The sequence below is a fragment of the Canis lupus genome, chromosome 2 (assembly GCF_003254725.2).
Source record: "Canis lupus dingo isolate Sandy chromosome 2, ASM325472v2, whole genome shotgun sequence".
Classification (NCBI taxonomy): Eukaryota; Metazoa; Chordata; class Mammalia; order Carnivora; family Canidae; genus Canis; species Canis lupus.
Window position 1 is genome coordinate 8,382,243 of NC_064244.1, and position 25,705 is coordinate 8,407,947.

Below are 25,705 nucleotides of genomic sequence, written 5' to 3' on the forward strand. Positions count from 1 at the left end.
TTAAAGAGAGTGTGCTAAACATAGTTGCATTAAACATAATCAGTAATTCGTGGTAATTATTATGAACTTTAGTTATTTTACAGTAATGTCCTCAAGGCTAGTGACAAGTGGCAGTCTATTTGCTCCTCACTATGGCCCACACCTCTCACGTTATTTGAATTTTTGTTGTGGTTTTTTTAATAAGCTTTCAATGCCTTTGCGCCAACTGTCAATGTAGCGATCATCTTCCATAGCCTGTTTCCCCACTTTTATTGGCTGTAGAGATAGAAAGTAGATATCAAACTCTGTTGGGATTGTACATAACGGTAAGGATATGTAGTGTCTCAGTAATAGATTAAGAAACTTTCCTAGGAGCAAAGCAATTAAGATTTAGGTATGAACTTTGTAGCCTCTTCAGACACACATATCTTTTGCTTAATTTCTTGTTCTCATGAGTATCCCACAAAGGTGAATTTCTCTGATAACTAGGCTCCAGTTATACAGGGTGTTAAATCTGTTTGAATTCTCTACAGCAACCCCAGCAACACAGATTCATAATTAAGTCTCTAATATGTGCCTGACAGCTTGAGATGTACTTCATAGGCTCCTGCAAAAAGTAACATTATGGGAAGAACTGAAATAATCTGTTCATCATGACAGTTCAGTAAGGCAATATAGCACAACGATTAGGCATATAAGTTCTGGAACAAGATTGTCTGTGTTCAGAGCCCAGTCTCAAACCTGCAAACTGTGAACTTGGACAAGTAAATCACCCTCTTAGTGTCTCCATTTTCTCATTTTTAAATTGCAGATAATCAAGGTGATGTGTTAGTTAAGTGCCTGGGAAGGTTTCTGACATGTAGTAAGCATCCAATAAATATTAGACCTGTAATGATTATTTTTCTCAGTCCTATAAATATATTTGCTGTATTAGGGTTCTCCAGAGAAACAGAATCAATAAGAAAGATTTATTATGAGGGGGTTGGTTCATGTGACTATGGAGGCTGAGAAGTCTCACAACCTATTGTTTGTAGTCTGAAAGCCCAGGAAACCAGTGGTGTAGTTCCAGCCCAAACCTGGAAGCCTGAGAACCAGGAGACCATGGTATAAGTCCCAGTCCAAGTCGAAAGGCCAGACAACCAAGAGCATCAATGTCTAAGGGCAGGAGAAGATGTATGCTCCATCTCAAGTAGAAAGCAAATTAGCCCTTCCTCCCCCATTGTCTTCTATACAAGCCCTTTACAGATTGGATGATGCCCACCCACAATGAGGAGGGGAATTTTCTTTATCCAGTCTACTGATTCAAATGCTGATGTCTTCCAGAAACACCCTCAGAGACATATCCAGAAATAATGTTTTACCCCCATCTGTGCATCCCTTAGCCCAGTCAACTTGACATTTAAAACTAACCATCTCGTTTACTATTATTGATATTAAGTAAGAGCTGCAAAGAATATAAGAGTATCCTTTGAATAATTTATTAAATTATCGTTGGTCATTGTGTTAGTCAGGGTTTTCCAGGGAAATGGAACAAATAAGATGATTGTATATAATATACAGGTAGATTTATTTTAGGAAATTAGTTCACATAATTACAGAGGCTGGCAAGTCCAACATCTGTAGGGTGGGCAGGCAGGCTGGAGATCCAGGGAAGAGCTGATGCTGCAGTTCTAATCTTAAGGTCATCGGTGGAAGACCTAGGAAAGAGCTAATGTTGCAGTTCCAGTCCAAAGGCCACCAGCTGCAGAATTCCCTTTTGCTCAAGAGAGGACAGTCTTTTGTTCTATGTAGGCTTTCAGCTGATTGGATGAGGCCCACTCATATTTTGAAGGTTAATATGCTCTATTCAAAATCTACCAATTTAAATGTCAATCTCATCCAAAAACACCACCACAGAAACATCTAGAATAATATTTAACAATATATCTGGGCACTGTGGTCTAGCCAAGTTGACATATAAAATTAACCATTATAGTCAAACACAATTTTTCCTTACAATCTTTTTGACTGGTGGCTTGAACCTAGACCTAGAATTTCTTGATGGGAAATTATCCTTGCAACTCTTCCCTTCTCTTCATTTATACATTGATGATAGGAGTTTCTTTCTTCAGAAAGAATGAGGCAGCAGTAGACCAGCAGGTCTCTCTGGCCTGTACATCTCCATCTTCCACTGCCACGGGGGGGGGGGGGGGGGGGGGGGCGGGGCGGCGGCAAGATTTCCTGCATCCATCAACATTGGCAGCTTAGAATAATCTCTCCCCTCCTAAATAATAGCAGCTAACAGTATTTTCTTGCCTCATTCTCTAATGCCAACCACTGAGGTGCATGATGTTTTAGGAATTGCTCTTTTGAAGGACTTATTTAGAGTTTCTCCATCACTGATTCATTTGACAAACACTTATTGAACACTTACTATGTGGGTGCCACTAGGTTGAGCTGGGCATACAAACAAGGATGAATTAAACAGATACAGATTTTACACACCAAAATCAGTTTTTTTTTAATATTTTAAAAATTTATTCATGAGAGACACAGAGAGAAAGAGAGGCTAAGTCACAGGCAGAGGGAGAAGCAGGCTCCATCCAGGGAGCTTTTTTTTTTTTTTTTTAAAGGCTTAAAATGTATTTTAATAAGTTGATGCTGGATTACTGCTCCATTTCTCAGAAAAACTCCAAAGGAATCAGGGACAAATCAAACATGGTACACCAATAAAAAAAAAAAAATGCACAGCATAACTACGTAAGATAGGCAAGGCTAAGAGAGCTACTGTCTGACCTTCAGCAAACAGCAACCCTGTTCCAAAGATTGTACTAGGCCTATCAAAAGCTGTGAACAGCATCATAGACATAAAAGGGCCATTCCTGGGTTGTCCTTACCCAGAAAAAAGATGGAGGTAACTTAACACAAGATTTTTTAAAGGTACACTAAAATGAAAATCTCTAAGAGAAAGGTCTTCCTTAGGACATGAAGGGGTAATATACGGGATATAACAGAATCATATGTATGTTGTCTGTGACCTCTGTGGACATTTGCCTGAATTCCCACCTGTGAGTGAATGGAATGGGGCTAAGGTCATTGGGGGCTGTTTGTTTTTGTGGGACAAACAACATCCCCTGGGACTCGATCCCAGGTCTCCAGGATCATGCCCTGGGCTGAAGGCGGCACTAAACCGCTGAGCCACCCTGGCTGCCCCAAAATCTGTTATATTAAAGACACTTTTATTATTTCTTCTGGTTTCCTAGAAAATGACCTAATTTGGTCACACACAATTCTTAGGTTTCTTTGCATTGACATCGTATCCTTTACAGAAGTTTGATGAGGGTGAAGATTAGCTTTTTCCCCACCACACTGCTCTCAGTTTATATTGAAATCAAGCCTCACACATTTATTTTTGAAAACACTCATTTGCAGGCAGACCCCACACGTTTTATGCAGCCCACTTGTGGAGGTCCCCCAAAGCCCCACCTTTCTGTGCTTTCAGGTGAACTACCATCAGGCGTGAATGATTCCTTTGAAGCAGATATGATAACATTCCAGGAGCGAGATCCTCGGTCCTGTTAGGAGGCATCGGGCAATTATAAAAGCAAAGGCTGGACAGAGGACCGGCAGGGGATCAAGCTCCAAGCCCCATCATCCCTGAGGGTTTAAGTTCCAGCCACCATGAGACTCTACATACTGTTCCTGCAGGGCGGAAGGATTTCTGAACTATTTTGACTGACCTACATATCTTGAAGATCGTTAAATTCACCCATTTGAGCCTACTTCCAACATCTACAGTACTGGTCAATAAGTCACCACGTTCACCAATAAAATACCCACTGTTGATATTCAGTGTATTAAACTAGCGCAGTGGTGATTTGTTGGTCTAGAACAGTTAACATCAGAGCTTGGAGTCGTCCCTTCCGAAATGTGGACTTCCGGATTTGAGCAACAGTGGGTGTGCCATCCCTGGACTGTGCACCCCTGATCAGCACCTGGGTAGAACAGAACCCGTGTAACACACGTCCTTCTTAGTGAACACTGAAGCATCTCTAGGTAAATAAACAGGCATGACAATAGCAAACCGAGCTTCACACTACTGTATTTTCCTATGTCCCCTATTCCCCATGAGTTCTCAAAATTGCTAAATTAGAATGTCTTGTACCACATTTTTGAGAGTTTGAAGCTGAAGGACAATGAAGAGTGTTAATGTTGGGGTTGCAGGAATATGAGTTGGAGAAATGAGCTAACGGTCCAGGCAAAGCCTGACCCGGTGGTTCATTTTGGGGAACAAGTCTAGTCCTCCTGGGGACGGTCTAAATATTGGATCTTATCTGTTCGTTTAGATCAGGCTACAGGGAAATTCTCATGCAACCCAAACCACACGTGTGCTGTCTAGATGAAGCCTTTCCTGTGATCCATGTACCCGAGAATCTGAATTACCTTGTGGCCCTGGGAAAAGAACAGAGCACTCCATGGTCCTGTGTAGATACTTTATGGCATTCTGATCAATGTTCCACTCCTCATGATAGTAAATCCCTTTGGGGTCTGAAAAGATGGAGCCCCCAGAAAAGGTCTTTGTTTCATTAATTCTTATTATTTACTTTATTTCACCAATTCTAAGATCCACTTCTCTATCCTCTTTGGGTGAAATCTTCCATTGCATGAACTATGATAATTGTCATAGTTTTATTAATCTCCATTGGATTTCTGCCTTTCCTGAATCACTGCATATCGCTATGTACCTGCTGCAGATTTGCTAGGTTATGTCCAGGCATGCAGATCCATTATGGTCAGTTGACCAGACAGAGAGATTTCCCGAATTTTCCTCAATAGCAGCAGGTTCACAAATCTTTTCGCAGGTGGAGTCACTTCTGCAGTTGGCTAAGCTCTACCATTTTCTTCACATTTTTACCCATCTCCCTTCGAAACATCTGCCCTAGCTCCAAATAGAAGAAGATATCCTCTACTGCAGTGCTCAGGGACATTTGACTGTAAGATCCAAATTCCACATCAAGATTGCTCCTGCCTAGGCTCCCATAGTGCCTCCCATCTTGGTTTTCAGCTTTTGCCACATAACAAACACTTACTGAGGGACTTTTCCAGGAGTGGATATGTTATGTCATTGCAGCCAAATTTAAGACATTAAAATGATGTAGTCTCAGAAGTTTTTCCACATAGGATTTAGTCGCATAATATTGTCCTGGCTGAAGACCTTGCTATTTCCTTTCCCAACCCTTTATTTAAGAACTTTGGTTATGGATGAAGCACAACATAAAACAAGTTTACCTAACAGAGCCTGCACCACATAATCATAGATTACAGCTGGTGATAAAAGAAAAATAAGCACTTTACATATGATGACTCCAGAAAGAATTTAAATTACAAACCTAACCTGAAACCTCTTGGCTTTTATTAGACTATAGGATTGATAATATCCATCTGGAATATATAAATTACTATGTTTAGAGTCAGCACTTGACTCGTAATCAAATCCTCATGCTATTTAATCTGAGATGTTATCACTTTTAATAATTGGTAGGTAATATTTTCATATAAATACATTATACTATTATACCTGTTTCAAAGAGGCATCTGAAAATTTAAAATCATGCCATAAATCCTGTTAACTAAAGTAAAAAATATTTTAGCTTATGAGACACTCAACTTTTAAGAAATGGGAGACTTTAAACGGTGTGTTCCTTAGTTGTGGTTTAGAAAGGAGGAACAAATTCCTTGAAGGCCTGGTTAGTATGTGTCTCATGTCCCACATGAGCTGTGTGCTTTTCTCGCCTTATAGACTACTCCCAACCACCCTGAGAAAAGTTCATTATTCAGTTTTTACTGGTGACAAAAAAGAGGCTCAGAGATGTTAAATAACTTGCCCAGTGTTCTAAAGCAACTAAATTTCAGGGGAGTTTTTCTTTTCTTTTCTTTTTTTTTTTTTTTTAATGTTTACCCCAGAGCTCATGAGCTTTCCACTAAAACCATCAATTAATTCATCATGTGATACAAAGAGTCTGGATTCAGTATGACAGATGTTTTGACAGTGCCCAACCCGGTTGTCATAGGCGAGAATATGATCTGAAATGAACAATTTTGTAAGTCAGAACACCTGAGCGGTAAATGTAGGTAACTGACAACAAGAGGAGCGTTATGTAGTTAATAGTTGCAAAAACAGTCATGCTCATAACTTGGTTTCCCAGACACTGAAATCTGAAACTCCGTGATATGCTATAGCAAGACTTCAAACAAAGAGGTTTTGTTCAGTTCATGTTTTTGTGGGATGGTGTAACCATGCAGTCCATATCAGTCAACAAATGCTGCACAGAGCTGACCAATGACTCATGAAGTCTGCCAGGAGACCTCTTTCCTCAGTTTCAAAATATTCACTTCGAATTGCATTAAGCGAAACAGCCAGCAGCCTGTCACAGTATTTTTACCTTGGCCTCGTCCTAACCAGATTAGGTGTTTAATTTTACCTTGGAATTTTTCTCTTTATTTTAAAATTTTTGTTTGCACTGTGGGAAAAAAAAATCATTTAAGATAATTTATTATAGATTTATACATTTCTCTCTTTTAAAATGCTTTTTGATTGTATGATAAAATTTCCCTCGAGACTTTGAATTTAGATTTTTTAAAAGATTTTATTTATTCATGAGAGACAGAGATAGAGAGAGAGACAGAGAGAGAGAGAGGCAGAGGGAGAAGCAGGCTCCAAGCAGGGGACTCCATCCCAGGTTTCCAGGATCACAGCCTGGGCCTAAGAAGGCTGTGCTAAACCGCTGAGCCCCCTGGGGCTGCCCTCAAGTTAGATTTTGAGAACAAAAATCTACATAGAGTAAAAGTGACTCTTTTTCTTCTTTCTTCACCTTTTCAAAGGAAAACAGATCTTTACAGAAGATCTTGTTGGCATTGGCTACTTTTTTTTTTTTTTTTTTTTTTTTTTTTTGGCATTTGGGGCCTTCCCTCTTTGTCTTTAAATATTTAAGAGTTGTGCTACAGTAATGCTACAGTAATTTCCTTTTTTGTATTCTGAGCTTCCAATATCAAACTAACCTCATTTTCACATAATAAGAGAGGAAAACCTTTTGTTTTCCTGTAGACCATATATTGAAAGGGAAACCGTATACTTAGCTCTAAAACCAGCAAATGACATACTGATGATGTCAGAAAAGCTATTCCAGCATTGTCAATACACGATACACAATTTAATATAAAGGACGAACGACAATTTCATTATTAGGCAGTTTCTCTTACTATCGTAGAGACTTAGTAATAATGAATTCCACAACCACACTGGATAGCTTAAAACTTAACGCCTGAATTATTATTTTTTTTAAGATTTTATTTATTTATACATGAAAGACACACAGAGAGAGGCAGAAACGCAGGCAGAGGGAGAAGCAGGCTCCCTGCGGGGAGCCCTGTGCAGGACTCGATCCCAGGACCCTGGGGTCACGCCCTGAACCAAGGAAGACGCTCAACCACTGGGCCACCCAGGCGTCCCTTCACGCCTGAATTCTGACCTTCATATCAAATAGAAATGTAGGCTGTTTAATCTCTGAAGAGAATTTTTTTTTCTTGTCCATGAAACGCCCACGTCTATGGCCAAGTGAGGGGTGTAGGCAATTCATCAGGCCGCCCGCTTCCTTATTATGGCATCGCTCTGGAGCCAAGGCTCATTATGTCCTGAGGATGGTCATTACCTGGGTGCACTATGTTCCCCCTCCCCGAGGGTGCCCTCTAGCACCCTAGGGCGGAAGGCCACGAAGCGAGGGTCGCCGAGCCCCCCCCCGCCCCCCCGCCCCCCGCGCTGGCCTCGCTGCAGGCTGAGCTCGGCGGCTCAGGAGAGAAGGCGTGGGGAGTCGGGGCACGGTGGGGCGTCGCCGGGGTACCTAGACGGGGCCAGCTTTCTCGGGGACAGCTCAGCGGCGGCCGGGCCGGGTGGGTCGGGGCCGCCTGGGGCGGGCGGTGGAGCGCCCCCCTCCGGGCCCGCCGATCCCCGCGCCCCGCCCGCCCCCAGGTCGCCATGGCAACGGACGCCGGGTTCGGGCCTCCGACTCGCCGCCTCGCCGAGCCCGCAGCTCCGCGGGAGGCGCCCGGCGCAGCCGCCAGCCCGGGGCTCGGATGGAGAGCGCGGACGACACGCCCGCGGCCGAGGAGTGCCGGAAGATCCTCGAGAACCTCGAGTCGACCATTGAGCAGTTCCGGTTCAGCCCCAGGTGACCCGCGCAGCGCCGCCTCCCCCCCCTTCGGGCCCGACCCCGCGGCGCCGCGCGCACCTGTGCCCGCGCTCCCGCCCGCGCTCCCGCCCCAGGCCCGCTGACTTCGTCCCCTGAGTGTGTCCGCGTAATCCGAGGACGCGGGCTCCGGGGCTTCACACCCCGCCACCCGCAACCGGGCGCCTGTGTCGGGCGAGTCCCCTCCGAAGTCCTGCCTCAGCGGCGACCCGCGCTGCTTCGCGGCTCCGAGCGAGCGTGGCGCGAGTGCACCCGCCTAGCGTGTTCAGGGGGCGCCGCACACAGGGGCACCGGTACCCCGGGGGGGCCTGCCGCTCGCGCTGTTATTCCCTGATGCTTTCTTCACAGGTCCTCCCTTTTATTTATTTATTTATTTATTTATTTATTTATTTATTTATTTATTTATTTATCTTAAGACTTTATTTATTCACGAGACACTCAGAGAGAGAGGGAGAGACGCAGGCAGAGGGAGCCCGACGTGGGACTCGATCCGGGGTCTCCAGGATCACGCCCTGGGTGGAAGGCGCTGCTAAACCTCTGAGCCACCCGGGCTGCCGGGTTCCCCCTTTTAATAATCTTTGCTTACCCCCCGCCCCCGCCCACATTTTGTCTGTTCCGATAAGGTAGAGCTGATGTGTCTGGGAAAATGTATTTTTCCTTCTGAACCCCCCCCCCCCGCCTTTTTTTTTTAATCAGTCAGTGTCCCGCGCTGGGTTAGCCACTGTGCAAGCACTTGGAGTTCCCCAGGTCACGGGCTTCACGGTGCCAGGGAGGCTGGCTTCGAGGGGAGACCCATGCCCTCCAGGCTCCACATGGGGCGCCGTGCTGGCCCAGTGGTGGGCACTGACCCGGTGAGCCATGCCCCCTGCTTGGGTGCATTCGTTAAAACAGACCAGGGAGGGTAGACGCAGGACCTGGTTTATTGGTGGTTGTGAAAAGCACATATTGGCAGTGGCACATACTAACGCGGCCGGCGCAGGGTCTAACCTGTTCTGCTTGTTTACTGATAGGAAAGACTTCCTGCCCCGGCTTCCTTGGCATAGCCTGGCGTGTAGCTCTCCAGCAGAGCACCCCGGCTGCGCTCGGTGGACCGAATGGCAGCGCCAAGTGCTCAGTTAATGCGCGCTGGAGGACCCGCGGATGCCAGTGTTCATTTGTCTTCACCCACGGTTCTTCAGTCCCCGGGGACTGTGTTGGTGCTCTGGGAGGAGTGGGAGAGGGGACTGCAGTCCTGGGTTTAGGGCAGAGTTTGGTACCGGGCGAGCAGCAGTCTGCAAGCTGACAGAAGCCCGGCTCTCGTGAAGTTTACATTCCAGTCAGGAAACCAATGCTAAGCAAGCCGACTGTACAATAAATAACTTAGTGGTAAGTGCTAAGGAAGGAAGAGCATGGAGGGAGCAGGGGAACCTGTGTGTGGAGTAGGGAAGTGGATGGTAATTTTAGCCACTGTGGTCAAGGAAAGCTTCTCAGAGATGACTTTGGGGTGAAGATCTGCAGGCTTGAGAGGGAAACTTTCTGATCTGTCAGGGAACGAAGTGTTCCAGCAAAGAGCAGGAAGCCAGAAGGGGTGGGCCTGGGTGTCTCGGGCCCAGCAAGGAGCCCTGGGTGGCTGGGGCAGAGTGAGAAGGGGAGAGCAGTGGGGAGGCCAGAGGTAAGGGGACAGTGCCAGACAGTGGTGTGGGACCTGGGTCATCGTAAGGACTTCCACTTTGACTTTCAGTTAGATGCCAGAAGTGCCTTTTCAACACCACCAAGCAATTCTCCAGTTTTCGGCAGGCACTGACTAGGTGTGCTACAGTTTCATTCAGTTCTGACGCTCTGCTACCTACAGACAGCGTCAGATGTCACAAGTTAAGGGCTCCATCCCACAAGACCCCTCCCCCCTTCAGATGCCAATCACAAATCCAGGTTCTTACCTGTGCTTCTGACCATTCAGCCTTAAGTTAGACATTCCCATAACTCCTTCTGTGGATTCAGTTAATTTGCTAGAGCCACTCATAGAACTCAGAAAACTAATTTACTTTGGTTTATTGCAAAGAATAATGGTTACTGGTTTATTACAAAGATTATTAAAGGATACAAATGAATGGCCAGATAAAGAGATGCATAGGGTGAGGTCTTGAAAGGTCTGGAGCACAGAAGCTTCTGTCCCCACAAAATTTGGAGTGTGCCACCCTCCTGGCACCTGGGTGTGTTCTTATTCACCAACCCAGAAGCTCCCTGAAGCCTGTAGTTCAGAGACTTTTATGGAGGCTGCATTATATAGACCAAATTGATGAAATCATTGATTTTGTGGTGAATGGATCTACCTACAGCCCCTCCAAAGGTGGATATGGGAGTGGGACTGACCCATCCCACCCTGTAATTGGGATTGGTTTCTCTGGCAAACAGCTTGCATCTTTAGGGGCTTTACAAAAGTCCTCCCACTAATATGGACTCTGGTGTGTTTCAAAGGAGTTCGTTATGAATTACGGAAGACCCACATTTCACCTTTTTTCCCACACTGAGACCATTTCAGGAATTGAGGACAAAAGACCAAATATAACAAAAGATGAGCCCACTGCTCATGTCATTTAGGAAATTCCAAGAGTCTTGGGAGCTTTCAGGCAGGAACTGTGGATGAAGAACAAAATATACATTTATTATAAATTATACTATCAAAGATGGGAAGCCATGAGGGGGGATTGGTGCAGGGGAGTGATTTGATATGATCAGTCTTTCAAGAGGATTACTTTGGCTGCTGTTTTGATAGTAAATTATAATGAAGATAAGGGCAGAAATAGGGAAGCCAGTTAGGAGATATGGGGGGGTGGGGGGATAGTTTTCTCTTTACCCTTGTAGGTTCTTGGATGAGACCAACCCTATAACGAAAGATAGATTAATGCGAGAAAAACAAAACAGAAGTTTAATAGCATGTATGCCTCTTGTATTCATGGGAGATACCCAGGAAAACTGAGTAGCTCCCCCAAATGGCCCAAGCCACTACCTTAAATACTATCACCTAAAGACAAAGGACGGGGATTGGTTGGGGGTGTGGGAAAGAGTGGGTTATGGGAAGTTGTCAGGAAAAGCACAGTAAATAGAAGTATGGCTGTTATGCAGATTTAAATTGGTGCCTTCTTTATAATAAGATTCTCCTGTGATTTACTCATCCTTTTCTTCCAGGTATAGGGTTAAAAAACACTTACAAATGGGGATATCCTTTATAAATGTAAATTTCTCTTACAAAGGAGTGACTTCTGTGTTTTCAGAGCTTCTCCTGTGTCTGCAGCTCTCAAAATAATTAGCTCAAAATAATCCTTGTGCCAAAGAGGCATATTTTGGGATGCCAGATTCTGCTACCCTTCAAGTCTGATGTTCAGAAGAGAGGTCCAGGCTGGCTGTATCAATTTGGGAGCACTTAGCACCCAGATAGATATAGGGGTGGACTCGGTGAGATCACCTAGGAAGTGGGAATAACAAAGAGAAGCCTCTTTGAGCCTGGAGCACATCACACTTGGCGTTTTCTTGAAGAGGAAAAACGGGGAGCAATGTTTTCCTTATTTAAAGTTGAATGGTACATGATAGTGAAAATTTAGCACACCTAATACCATTTTTTTAGCTAATCCATTAATAAACATTTGTTAGGATAGACTATTCTAGGATACAGTGAGAAGTGTCATTGCATTCTATTAATAAATGTTCCTGGGCCTTTTATTCTATACTAAATTTACATGTTAATTTTGTATCTAGTTTATTCAAAAAACATAATCGTCATCTTTCCAAGACTGTATTTTACGCACAACACCCAAGCCATTATTCAGAAATCAAATTACTGAGACTATAAATAAGGCCTGTGTAGGAGCCACTTAGCTAATTTGTTGTGATGTGGGTTTCTATTCTAGGCAAGAAGGTTGCCATTTAAAATCAGACACATTTGGAATTTGACGGGAAACTCAGGAATGAACCATCATATTTCACTTAGATTCTGAATGAGCCAGATCTTTCTGAGTCAGTTTTACAAACATATAAGACGCAAGGGACCTTAGAGCCATGAACCTGTTCTCACTAGGGATGGAGAGAATTGGTATCTGTCCCTTCAGGCTTATGATTTTAGAAGAGTTCTTTCCTCTAGTCAGGCCCCCGTTTCTACATCTTTGAAACAAGAAAGTCAGTATCTCTCTTATGAAATTTTTGGAAGACCTGAAAGGAAAATGTGTGTGTTAGTGCATATATCTTAACAAACCATATGGAACAAGTTAAGCACTCAATAAATAGTGCTTAATATATTTTTTGACACTATGTAGGAGGTTATCTATAAAATTTTTGGACTTGATTTTAAAGCATTGTATTATAGTATTATAATATTATGGTACCAGAAGGAACAATTGAAAACATTATTCCAAAAAAAAAAAAAAAAAAAGGAAAACATTATTCCAAGTTTTTAAATCATATCCTGAAAATATATGTATTTGTATTTGGGGTTGGATTTTTTTTTTTACACTTTTCACTTACTTTTTCCAGCTTTTTTGAGATGACATTGACATGCAACATAATATATTCATAACTACCCACATTCCATAAACCTACTACCCACAATAGATTATTTGTTTAAAATGGAAAAGAAAGAACATACATGTTCAAGCTTAATCAAAAATGAAATTGAATAGTTAAAAGGGGCTGCTGGGCACCGGGGAGGGTAAAGGATTGCATTTCTAGACAGGATAAAGCACTGAGGTCTGTTAAATGTGTGGCTGTGTAGAATATAAAAAAAAAACAGATTAAGTGACTGTATTTATTATGTTGATGTAACACTCAGGATCAAGACAGGAGGCAGAAATCTTACCAGTATTTGAATAGGGGAATATTTCCTGTTCCTTATTAAATATTAAGAAGTATTTTTTTTATTAAGAAGTATTTTAAAAAAATCTTTTTAACTAGTAAAAGGCAGTAAAGGGGGTAAAAGAAGACTAAGCATTCTTACAACAGTATACGCAAGAAAGGAAAAACTTAGAAGACCCTCACTCCCACCCACCCCCATCTAAGATGGAGATTGAGACCTCTTGGGAGAGGACAAGGCTGGTGGCAGAGAAATCAGTCAGAGGGTGATGGCCAGAGCTGGTCTACAGGGAAGGCTTGTTGAGTGGCCAAGAAACTTGCTGAAAGATGCAGACAGTCTGAGGTTCTTTACCCAGCTGGGAGATCCAAATCTTCATTCCTGAAGGTTCCGAGTCCTCAAAAATAACTTTCCTGGGGTGTTTGGCTGGCTCAGCCAGTGGAGCATGCAACTCTTGACCCCAGAGTTGTGAGTTTGAGCCCCATGTCGGGTATTACTTAAAAATAAAATATTTAAGAATAAATAAAGAACTTTCCCTCTGCCCTTCAGGTTCTTGGCTGAGACTCTCGGTAATTAAAGATTAACAGGAGAAACAGAGAAGTTTAATAACATATATACATATCTCCTGTATACACAGAAGACACCCAGTAAAGTTTAGTAACTCCCCGAAAAGGCCCAAGCTACCACCTTAAATACCATTTCCACCTAAAGATGATGAAAGATGTTGGAGGGTGTTGGAGGGTGAGGGGGAGCCATTATGGGAGGTTATCAAGCAAAGGAGTGTACAATAAAGGAGGGTCCGGCCCTCCTTTAAGTTCTTACTTTATCCATTGTTAGGTTTCTAGACATCTAGTCATCCTCTCTTCCTGGTTCAGCTAGGGGACACCCTTACAAATAGAGATACCACTTATAAATGTAAATGTCCTTTACAAAAAGGGCCACTTCTACTGTTTTCAGAACTTCTCCTGTGCCCGCTGGTCCTTAAAAATAACTAACTCAAGAATCCTTATGCCCAAGAGGAATATTTTAGGGTGGCAAATTCTGCTCCCTTGTAGTGTTGTAGAGAGCAAAATGGAATCTGGCATGTCAGGTAGGGGCCTGGGTCAAGCGATGACACCAGCTAGGAGATATTATGGGGACCACCGTTAGCTGACACACCAGAACTGGTAATCAGAGGAGGTCTGCAGAGATCCAAAACCTTTTTTTTTAAAGGTTTTTAATTTTATTTATTTATTCATGAGAATAAATTTTAATTTATTTATTTATTCATGATAATATTAATAATGTTATTAATTTTATTTATTTATTCATGAGAGACACAGAGAGAGAGGGGCAGACACAGAGGCAGAGGGAGAAGCAGGCTCCATGCAGGGGAGCCTGATGCAGTACTCAATCCCCGGATCCTGGGATCACACCCTGAGCTGAAAGCAGACACTCAACCGCCGAGCCACGCAGGCGTTCCACATTAAAGCCCTTTAAAAAGGAAAGGATTTGGGCAGCAAAGTGTTGGACTCTTCAGACCTGACCCCTCTGTCTGACCACTTTAAAAAAGGCAAATGCCGCCAAAGGCCCTGCCTGATTGATCTCTGACCAGAACCGAGATCCTTCACTGCTGGAACATAAGCAGTAAGTGCCAAGGGCTGACCCAGACCAGCCCGGGGCCCCATCTCAGCTGCGCACCCACAGACTGACTTTGAGTTTGGTTCGTTAACTTCCCACACTCTTCTGTTATCTTGCTTGTTGTGTGGTTTGTCTTCTGTCCTGCTTTGTATGTTGTCTAAGAAGCCAAGTTTAATCACATGGTGACTGTCATTGAGTTTGCAATCCTAAACCTGCTTTATAATTGTGATTTAACTTTGCTCTATGGTTGAATAAAGCTGACATTGTGGAAAGGCACAACCTTTCCACAACGTGTGCGCCTTCATAGCATGCTCATGACAAGCATGGAAAGGCCAAGAAGCACCCTAGAGAATCCCCCGGGTTCCAGAGATGGTCTTCGCTGACTCCATTGTATACCAACAACTCACTTGCTCCTTCATAATCGGAATCAATCACTTTGGCCGGACCCCATTCTCTGCCTTTTAGTTCAATGACAAAAGGATCACAAAGTGGCCAGTTGATTAACTCTCATCTAATTCAATGGAACTCTTGTGTTTCTGGGTGGAAGCATTCTTCCCCTGAGGACTGTGACCTCCAAGCCAGCATATCATAAAGTTGCTGGGACAGGAAGCAATACTTTTGGTAGAAAGTTATTAGGTATATTAGGGAGAGAAGCCACTTCCACTTCTGTCTCTAGGTTCCTGGACCTATGGCTGGGGGAGAGAGAGCACCACATACTGATTCAAAGTATGTACTGTATCCTGGAAGGCAGAAACACATCCTTTCATGGATCTGTCTCACAACTGCCATAATCAAATCTTCAGTGAGCTATTTTACCTTTTCATTAAGCTTGCACTCCTGGGTGATGGGATATGTGATAAAACCAGTGAGTTCCATGGGCATGAGCCCTTGCTACATTTCTTTTGCTATGAAACAAGTACCCTTATCAGAATGATTATGTGCACTATGTCACAATGATGGATGATGGGGAACAGAGGGCTGCTAAGGAAAAAGCACAAACTGCCACCCCATAAATGACCCCACCCCAGGGTGGGATATGTGTGACATTCCTCGGGAAGTGGCCAATTGTCTTAATGTTAATGACCTGCTTGAGGGATAAACAATCTTTAACTTGACAATGGCAAGGCCTCCAGGTTCTGGTAGGTCCTCCTTTGCATATGAAAATCCTTTTGAAATCTGCCTTTTCCTTACCTCCCCCAACTCTGCAGGTATATAATCAGCCACCCCTCACAAGCCTGGGGCAGCAGCTCTCTTCCTGCCCCGAAGTCCTGTCCCTGGGCTTTAATAAAACCACCATTTTGCACCAAAGATGCCTCAAGAATTTTCTTGGTCTTTAGCTCCAGACCTCACCCCACCAAACCTCACCTATAATCCAAAACTTCATCAGTGGATAAGGCATTTTGTAGTGAATAGTGGCATCATGGTCAGGGAATACAAATCCATATCCAGAATACATACATGTCTCTCCCAGAGAGGATGGTGGAAGAGGTTCAGTGTTATCAGGCTGCCACTAGGCGGCTGGCTATCCTCACTGGTTAATACTGGCATATTAGGGACTCAGTATTCTCTATTGTTGGCTGATGAGGCACTCAATGCTTGCAGCAGCCAGAACAAACTCAGAAGTCTATGTTGTTGAACTCCATCCCTTCCACCATAGCCATTTCATTCAAGGGCTACTGAGCGAACACTGGAATGGTTGCAGCAACTAGCTGCTGTCCACAGTGTGTCATTTTACCTACTTGGTCATTGCATACTTTATCTGTGGTGGATGACCCTTGGTGAGCATTCACAGGGTATGCAAGTATCTTCATAGCCCATGCCCATTCTTTCATTCTTTATATATATATATATATATATATATATATATATATATATATATATAATGTTCTTTGTTTATTTGGAGAGCATGAGTGGTGAGGGGGAGGTGCAGAGGGAAAGGGAGAGAGAGAGAGAGAGAGAGAATCTCAAGCAGACTGAGCCCTGAGCCACAGAGCCTGACATGGGGTTCAGTCTCATGACCCTGAGATCTTGACCTGAGCCAAAATCAAGAGTTGGATGCTTTAACCGACTGAGACACCCAGGCACCCCTAGCCTGTGCTCATTCTTAAAGGGTCATCTGCAGAACTCTTCCCCAGACTTTCTTGTCACCAGTCTCTCAGTCTTCTTCCTTCCAAGTTCCTGACCATTATTCAGTTAAAACTTTAGCAACAGGGATCCCTGGGTGGCGCAGCGGTTTGGCGCCTGCCTTTGGCCCAGGGCGCGATCCTGGAGACCCGGGATCGAATCCCACATCGGGCTCCCGGTGCATGGAGCCTGCTTCTCCTTCTGCCTATGTCTCTGCCTCTCTCTCTCTCTGTGTGACTATCATAAACCTGCTGCAGAGAGAGTTTTTTTCTATCACTTGAATAAATCAATGTAATAAAAGGAGCCCCCCGGGGGGCACCTAAAGCCTGAAAAAAAAAAAAAAAAAAAAAAAAACTTTAGCAACAGTATACAAATTAATGCAGGTACACAATTATGGCTCACTCTCATCCAGAAAAAGTAAATGACCAAATGGACTATTAGGTCAGTTCTATTAGGTGGAAGGATTTTCCTTCATTGCTGTCCCTCAAGGTCACCTCTGAGCGGAGCTGTAGTGGAGCTGTGGAACTATAGGCATCCCCGTCCTGATGGCAATCCCCTCTATTAACTAGGCTTGAGTTTTTTTCTTCCTCAATCAACTGATTGTACAGAATTTGCCATGAGGCTGTAACTATGGTTTGGAGGGGAAGAGGCAATCGGAACAGGAGGTATGGGCTTCCTGTAAGCGTCTTTCCTTCTGCTTGAGCCTGGTCTCTTATGTCACTTCCGTGCTCATGCCCAAGTGTATGGTTTGGTGGGTAAGATAAAACCTAACTTATCATGGGAAACTCAGGCCTGATGACTCATGTTTACAGGAGTTAACATTCAGTCTTTTCCAGACTCAATTGTGAGCCAGCGCTGTTTATCAAAAGGATGATAGTCATCTACCTAAGAAGGCACAAGATTCGCTCTAAAGTCCTAGAGGCCTTCGCTGTGATTTTCTTAGTGGTGCTTGCCAGAGGATCACAGATCACCCTTATTTGTCGTAGACAAACAGTGCCATTATCTACTGGATCATAATGTCCAAGTGGAAGAGCAGCTTGCACTACAGTCTAGATTTCTTTTATTGTAAACTTTCTTAAAAACTGGCAGCTTTGCAGTTAGAAAATGAGTTGAAGCAGCATATACAAATGTGGTATACGTTGCTTCCAGTCACATTTCATTGTTCATTAAGGCCTAAAATGTTGACAGTTCTTGCTGGTTGAAATTGATGAAATTCGAACTTGCTTAAAGAATGCATATGACGTTTTAAAAATACTTTACTTTGAAATAACTTCGAATTGACAGAGAAATTGCCAGAACTAAGATCCCTCATATCCTCTTCACCTAGATTCATCAATTCTTGACCTTTTACCTTGTTTTTCCACCCCCCCGCCCCCGCCCCGCTCCTCTTCTTTGTCCCTTCTGTGTGCACATTCACACATACACGAATTCATATACTCATTATTATTAATCTTTTTAGAACATTTTGAGAGCAAGCTATAGGATTGGTGCCCATCACTGCTAAGAATTAGTGTGTTTTTCCTAAAATGGATATTCTCCTATATACCTAGCATACAGCTCTCAAAATCGGGAAGCCAACATTAGCCCAACACTACATCAGGCCCCTTCAAGTTGTGCCAAGGGCCCCAATGATAGCTTTTTTCCTTTCTGGTCTGGGATCCTATCTAGGAGTATGTTGCATTTAGCTATCCTGGCCCTTCAGACGCATCCAGTTTGAAAGAACTCCTATTGCCTCTAGCTGTCCTTTATGTCCTTGACATTTTTTAAAAGTATAGACTTTGGATTTAGTGTCCAGCTCTGTCTAGTGTTTTCTTATAATCAGACTCTTATTATGCATTCTTGGCAGGAAATGCCACAGAAATGGAGGTATGTGCTTTTCAGGGCATCCACTTTAGTGGGCACACGTTCATTATGTTTCCCTGTTGGTGCTTTAACCTCGACCTCATTGGGTTGGTGTCTACCAGGATTCTCTACCAAAAATTTGCCATTTTTTGCAATAGATTAACATTTTGTGAGTAGGTATTACAAAATCTCCTTTTCCTTTCTTCCCCCTTAGCTTCATTGAAATACAATTGACACATAACACTGTGTAAGTTTAAGGTGTATGATGTGATGATTTGATATTTTGTATATATTGTAAAATTGTTACCACAATAAGGTTATTAACACATCCATCACTTCACATTGTTATGTGTGTATGAACATTTAAGATTTATTCTCTTAGCAACTTTCAAGTATGATATAGTATTGCTGACTATAATCACCAGGCTGTACATTAGCTAGAACTTATTTCTCTTATAACTGGAAGTTTGTACGCTTTGACCAACATCTCCCCATCTCCCCAGGCCTCAGCCTCTGCAACTGCCAATCAACTCTGTTTCTATGAGTTTGCCTTTTTTAGATTCCACATATAAGTGAGATCATACAATATTTGTCTTCCTCTAACTTATTTTACTTAGTATAATGCCCTCAGAGTTAATCTACGTTGTCACAGATGATGGGATTTCCTTCTTTTTTTATAGTGGAAGATTATTCCATTGTATGTAAACACTATATTTTCTTTATCATTTATCCATTAATGGGCACTTAGGTTATTTCCATGCTTTAGCTATTTTGAATAATGTTTCAGTGAACATGGGGTGGAGGGGTGGTAAATATTGAGATAATAACTTAATTTCCTTTGGATACATTCTCAGAAATGGGATTGCTGGGCAGCCCCAGTGGCCCAGCGGTATAGCGCCGCCTTCAGCCTGGGGTGTGATCCTGGAGACCCTGGATCCAGTCCCACGTCAGGCTCCCTGCATGGAGCCTGCTTCTCCCTCTGCCTGTGTCTCTGCCTCTCACTCTCTCTCTCTCTCTCTCTCTCTCTGTCAGTCATGAATAAATAAATAAAATCTTAAAAAAGAAAGAAAGAAATGGGATTGCTGGTACATGAAGTATTCTATTTTGAAGTTTTTGAAAAAAATTCCTTGTTTTAATCACAATTCCACTGACCAGCCTTACCTGTCATTGAAGACTCCCACCTAAATGAGACACCACTATGGCGGTTGCCAGATGCTGATGCTCTATCTTCCTTGGGTTTTTTTACATTTTTACATTTATGTACTCCTTCTCCCAATCATGCTGGCTCTGTGCTGCTGCTTGTGTTTCTCACACTGCTGTGCTTGCTTCGGAAGCACATATACTAAAACTGTTTCTCACACTACCCTACATTCTTGGCTACGAGGCCTGTTGGCCTTTTCCTCTGCATGGCTCCTAACCTTTCTTATGAAGAAATTGACTCATGTCACTGACCACCATGTTGATTCCTCCACTCTGGCAAGGTAAGGGAATGGAAGGAATAGGAAGATGGAAAAGAAAGTGACTATATATCATTTTTATAGGTAGAACTGTGGAGAGACTATATTTTAGGCTGAAGGTACTGCCCAACCTTCAGATACAGATGTATTTTGAGAACATTTAATAGATGAGTATGGTACATAGGGTATACAAAATGAAAGATGAGTTTACCACTACCTCACAATATATAACGTATTTTTGTTTACTTGTTTACTGGTTGTCTCTCCCTTTAGAATATAAGTTCCATGAGAACAAAGACTTTGACTTGCCCATTCCTATTACCTTTGTGCCAGAAACAGTGCCTGGCAAACAGTAGGTACTCAGTTATTCTTTGTTAAGTGCATGAAGCTCAGATAAGTAGTTTGCACCCATAGTTTGGAGATCAGAATAAGAAGACTGAATATAATTCTCTTGGACAGTGGAAGGCTATTAAAGTCTTTATAGCAGGATAGTGAAAGAACCCGAGTTTTAGTAAGATACCTCTAGGGACCATGGGAATGATAGATTAAAAAGACAAAAATTTGGAACCTGGTCATAGTTTTAGGAAACCTTTATTGTCTACATTTTGTGGGACACTTGTTTGAAAGTATAATGATTTTATTTTTATTTCATGTTTTAAAAGATTTCCAAATGTATAAAAAAGGAGAATTTCTTTAAAATTTATAAAACATATGTCCTAGAAAAAGCCTGCCACATGTACAATTTGTCATCTATAATAGTTGCCATACTTAAAAACTATCAAAAATATTTTCCCTAAAATTTTACATCATCACCCTTAAAAATTGCTTTTTTCTTATTTCTTATAAACTGTTTTAAAACACATCTTAAAATTTTTGTAATTGATCATATGATTCATCCATTTCTATAGTCTAGTACAATATCATAATTTTAATATAATAATTATAATTTATGGTTTTCACAAATGATTTTCAAAAATGGTTATAAATTTTAGACAGACAAAGCTTTGAATATTGATGATCTTTTTAGTTAATTATTATATCTTAGTCTTAAAAAATTTCAATACAGGGGTGCCTGGCTGGCTTAGTCAGAAGAGTATACAATTCTTGATCGCAGGGTCATGAGTTTGAGCCCCATTTTGGGTGTAGAGATTATTTAAATAAATAAAGAACTGTAAAAAATAAAATTAAATGAAAAAATTCAATACAACAAGCATTTATTGAGAGGATTTTGTGGGTCAGGACTCTGCAGTGTTTGAAATCTTACCCTACTTACAAGCTAACAAGTTTGCTTATTTTATGGCCCCTAGCAGAAGACACAAGACTCCTGGATCAGAGACAAAGGACTTTATCATCATGGCAAAACCAGTATCCAGACCTTCATATTTGTTTGTCTTGATCTGCCATGCCCCCTCAGTGCCATGAGGGTAACACTAAAGGCCCATCATGGATACCTATATACACAGCGTGTTGCATTAAAGGAAGGGTCCCTGAGCTCACCACTTTATTTTATTTTTTTATTTTTTAAAGATTTTATTTATTTATTCATGAGAGACACACACACACAGAGGCAGAGACATAGGCAGAGGGAGAAGCAGGCTCCATACAGGTTGCCTAATGTAGGACTCGATCGCGGGACTCCAGGATCACACCTTGGCAGGCTTTCAACTGCTGAGTCACCCAGGCAACCCTCACCATTTTAATAGTAAAGAGTACCAGCCTGCTTCTTGGTGGAGGAAAGGCATTACCTCATCCTTTAAGGTTGCTCACTGCAAACACAATTCTGAGGAATGGCCTGTGGAAAGAGTGGCCAGGATTTTGCATTCCTGGCATATGCAGAAAGAAGGTGCAGGGACACTCAGGGACCAAGGAGATTGCCTCTTCCAACAGAACTCTGTTAGTGTGGGGGAGGGGAGAGAGGAGGAAAGGCTCCTAAAATGAAATTTGATCAAATCTAAAATATAATTTTCTGTGGAAAAACACCAGAAATATTAGTTGAAACTGAGGTATACAACATTACTGCTGTTCCCTCCCCATCTGGATAATGCTACTGATCATGAGTATGACATTGATGAGTGTGTAGAAAATTGGTTGAAAATTTAGTGGGGTTAATTGAAAATCATTATATTAAATGTTTAATATTTTGTAAGTTTATACTTAGTCTTTCTTGGTTAAATATTACTGTACTTCAATGGTTTTTTCCAAACATGATGAAAAAATTATGATACTTCAGAACATAGTAGCTGATGGTAATAACTGCCCCCACAGCACCAATAACATATATATGACATTGCAGGAAGGCCAGAGGTATGACAAGTTTTAGAGCTAGTTGAGTCAATGGCTAAAAAAAGTCATCAGTCAAAGTTACTTCTGTTTATTTTTAAAAAGCTCATAATCTATGTACTGACTTTGCCTTTGGCTGACCCTGCTTGTGGTCACCAGATGGCTGTGGCACTTCTTGGCATCACTTCAACACATGGCAATATTCAGAGTCACAGAGGAAAACTCTCCTCTGGTGCCCCTGCGTAGGAGCATAGAAAGTTTTACCCCAAGTCCCTCAAAAGATCTTTCCTCATGTCATTCTTGCTAGAACCAGTTCCATACCCACCCCTAAAACAATCTGCCCAGAAGAATGGGATCTCTGTGATGGGCTGAGACCAGACAAGAGCTACCCTTGGCACTGGAAACATGATCACCCTGCCCTGAATTCTGTGGGACATGATCCTGAGACTCTGCCAGCAAATAAAAAGGAGGGAAAGGGTTGCAGGGGTGCCCCCTTCAGAGTCCGTGCCAGCTGGTCAGCAAACCAGTGAAGATAGTACCTCACTCTGTCTTCAGAGTCTATCCTGAAAAGTATGGTAATTCTACTTGGGCTTTCATGGCATTCTGTTTTTAGCTGACATTTTATTTTTTTTTTAATTTTTATTTATTTGTGATAGTCACACACACACACACACACACACACACACACACACAGAGGCAAAGGGAGAAGCAGGCTCCATGCACCGGGAACCCAATGTGGGATTCGATCCCTGGTCTCCAGGATTGCGCCCTGGGCCAAAGGCAGGCGCCAAACCGCTGTGCCACCCAGGGATCCCTTTAGCTGACGTTTTAGAAACTGGTAGTTTTGGTTAAGTTTGATCAAATTGACAAGGAGCGCATCCAGAAAATAGGCTTTCTTTTTACTATTTGAGAAGATTAAAGATCTATCTGAGGTGTTTACAAATGCTTAAGTTCCTTGCCTACTCAGATTTTGCAGGAATGGAGTTTGAAAATCAAATATAGTATGGTGGTGTGATTATCTTAAAGAATAATCCTCAAATTTTTTGGTTTCAAGAACTTTCATAGTCTCAAAAATTACTGGGGACCTCAAAGAGCTTTAGTTTATGCCTATTCTTGGTGACCATATTAGAATTTTAAAAGGAGAAATTAATATATGTATTTTAATTCATTTATAATAATGGTAAACCAATTCTATGCTAACATAAATAACATATTTTAAAGAAAATGAACTCTATTTTTTAAAACAAGAACTCTAATGAGTATAGTGTCATTGCTTTACATTTTTGCACACCTTTTTAGTGCCTGGGTTAATGCATGATAGCTGAATTTTCATATCTGCTTCTACACTCATGTCATGCATTCACATAACCTGTAGCTTCTGGATAACTCCACTGAACACTACTGTAAGAGCATGATAGTGGAAAAGGCAAATAAAATATTAATACTATTATGAAAATAATTTTGACCTCGTGGATTGCTTGGAAGAGTATGCTGGAACCCCTGGTGTTTTCAGGCCACTCTTTGAGAACCACTATCTTGAAGTATTTTTGCTTGATGTGTCTGTGTGTAATTTATAATGTCTTTAAAACAGCAGATAGGATATTAAAAGGAGGCTCAAATATATCAGAAAATGGAAATAAGATGAGTAGCAGTGGGAAAATATACCACAGTTCAGGGAATCTGATAATCCACAGAGTCCTGGTGAAAACCCTAAATCATGAGCAAGTAATTCAGAGCTTTCCTCACTCTACCAGTCCCTTTGAATCTTTAAAACATAATATGATTTACACAAAAATATGTGCTATAATACATATTTTTTTCTATAATACATATTTTAAAATAAGTTATCTACTATATAAAGCACTGTACTCTCCATTTTTTTTCAGACTTACTATTTCAGATGATTTGAAAGTTGGCTTTTTCAGTACAGACCATGCTACTCAAACAGATTACAGTGAAATTCTGCCGTTAAAAGAGTTGAGTTCATCTACAGAAAAGCTAATACAGGTAAATCTGGATTTGTTTTCAAACTTCTGAGATCATTATAGATATTGTTTGCCTTTGTGTCTCTTTCCTTTGCAGAATTTAAATGAGTAAAAATGTTTAAATATTAGCATCTTTACAAGCTGACTTGGATGACAGTTGTGTTTTTTAAAATAATTTGTAGGAGGGCGGGGGGTGGGAGTGAATGGGTGACGGGCACTGGGGGTTATTCTGTATGTTAGTAAATTGAACACCAATAAAAAATTAAAAAATAAATAAAAAATAAATAAATAAAAAAATAAAAAATAAAATAATTTGTATAAACTACTCCTTATATTTATGTCATGTTTATATATGTTAACCTGTTTAGCGAAGTGGGTTGTTACTCTCTTTGGAATACTTTTGACATCTGTCAACATTTTCTATTTATGATACTTTTTTAAGAATTATAAAAGATTTTTGAATTGTAGAAAATGTGGAGAGTAATATGATGAATAATTGTGTTACCCTCATACAATTTTGTCAAATCTTGACATTCCACCATTATTTCCTTTGGATCTTTTTTGATTGTAAAGAAACAGAACATCTCATAAACATCAGATATGAAGAGTTATTAAAATCTCTAATCCATAGAACTCTCATGGGATAGCATACTACTATGAATACTCTTGTTTACTTTGCTTCTGTTTTTTCACTTAACAATGTGGAAAATCATTCCATGTTGGTACATAATTTTCTCATCATTTTCACGAGTATATCCTATTGTAAAATGTGCATCATTTATTTAGCTCTCCCCCTATGAATGGACACTTTAGTTGTTTCAAATCATCTGCTGTGATGAAGAATTCTGTACATACTCATAGGCCAACAAATCTGTAGCATAAACTTAAAAGTGGAATTTCTGAGACAGAGAATGTATGCATTAGCCACTTTGAAGGATGTTGCCAAATTGCCCTGCTGGGAGATTGTACAATGTGCACCCCTACTAGTAACTTTTGGAGGTGTCTCTTTTCTTACATGCTTGCTAGTTACCTTTTCTAATAATACCTTCAGAAAAGTTTTATAACTTTATTTCCTTGCAACTGGGCACATCCAAATGAGTAAATTTTGGTCAGTAGAATTACATGGAAATATTATATGGCAGCTTTGGGGAAGCTTCTTGAAGAAACAATTCACATGCACTTACTTTCTGCTACTTCACTTCTTTCTCCTCCTCTTCTTCCTTCCCCTTTCCTTCTTCCTCACTCCCTCCTTCCCTCCTTTCCTTTCCTTATTTTTGTGCCTAGAACATGGATGCTTCCGTTTGCACGATGATTCTGAGGCAGTATACACAGCATAGTAATAAGGTAGAAGGATCTTAGGGGTTTTTCACCACTGACTGC

The 25,705-nt window shown here is 41.6% G+C and overlaps 1 protein-coding gene across 1 annotated transcript in view; it reads left to right on the forward strand.

Annotated features, from left to right (window-relative positions):
- Positions 1-25,705, forward strand: part of C2H10orf67 (chromosome 2 C10orf67 homolog) — a 184,939-nt gene that overhangs the window by 23,602 nt on the left and 135,632 nt on the right. Inside the window, exons 5-6 of the mRNA XM_049096630.1 lie at positions 7,886-8,183; positions 24,227-24,347. Of these exons, the coding sequence (XP_048952587.1) occupies positions 7,886-8,183; positions 24,227-24,347 (419 nt within the window). The remainder of the gene's footprint in view (positions 1-7,885; positions 8,184-24,226; positions 24,348-25,705) is intronic.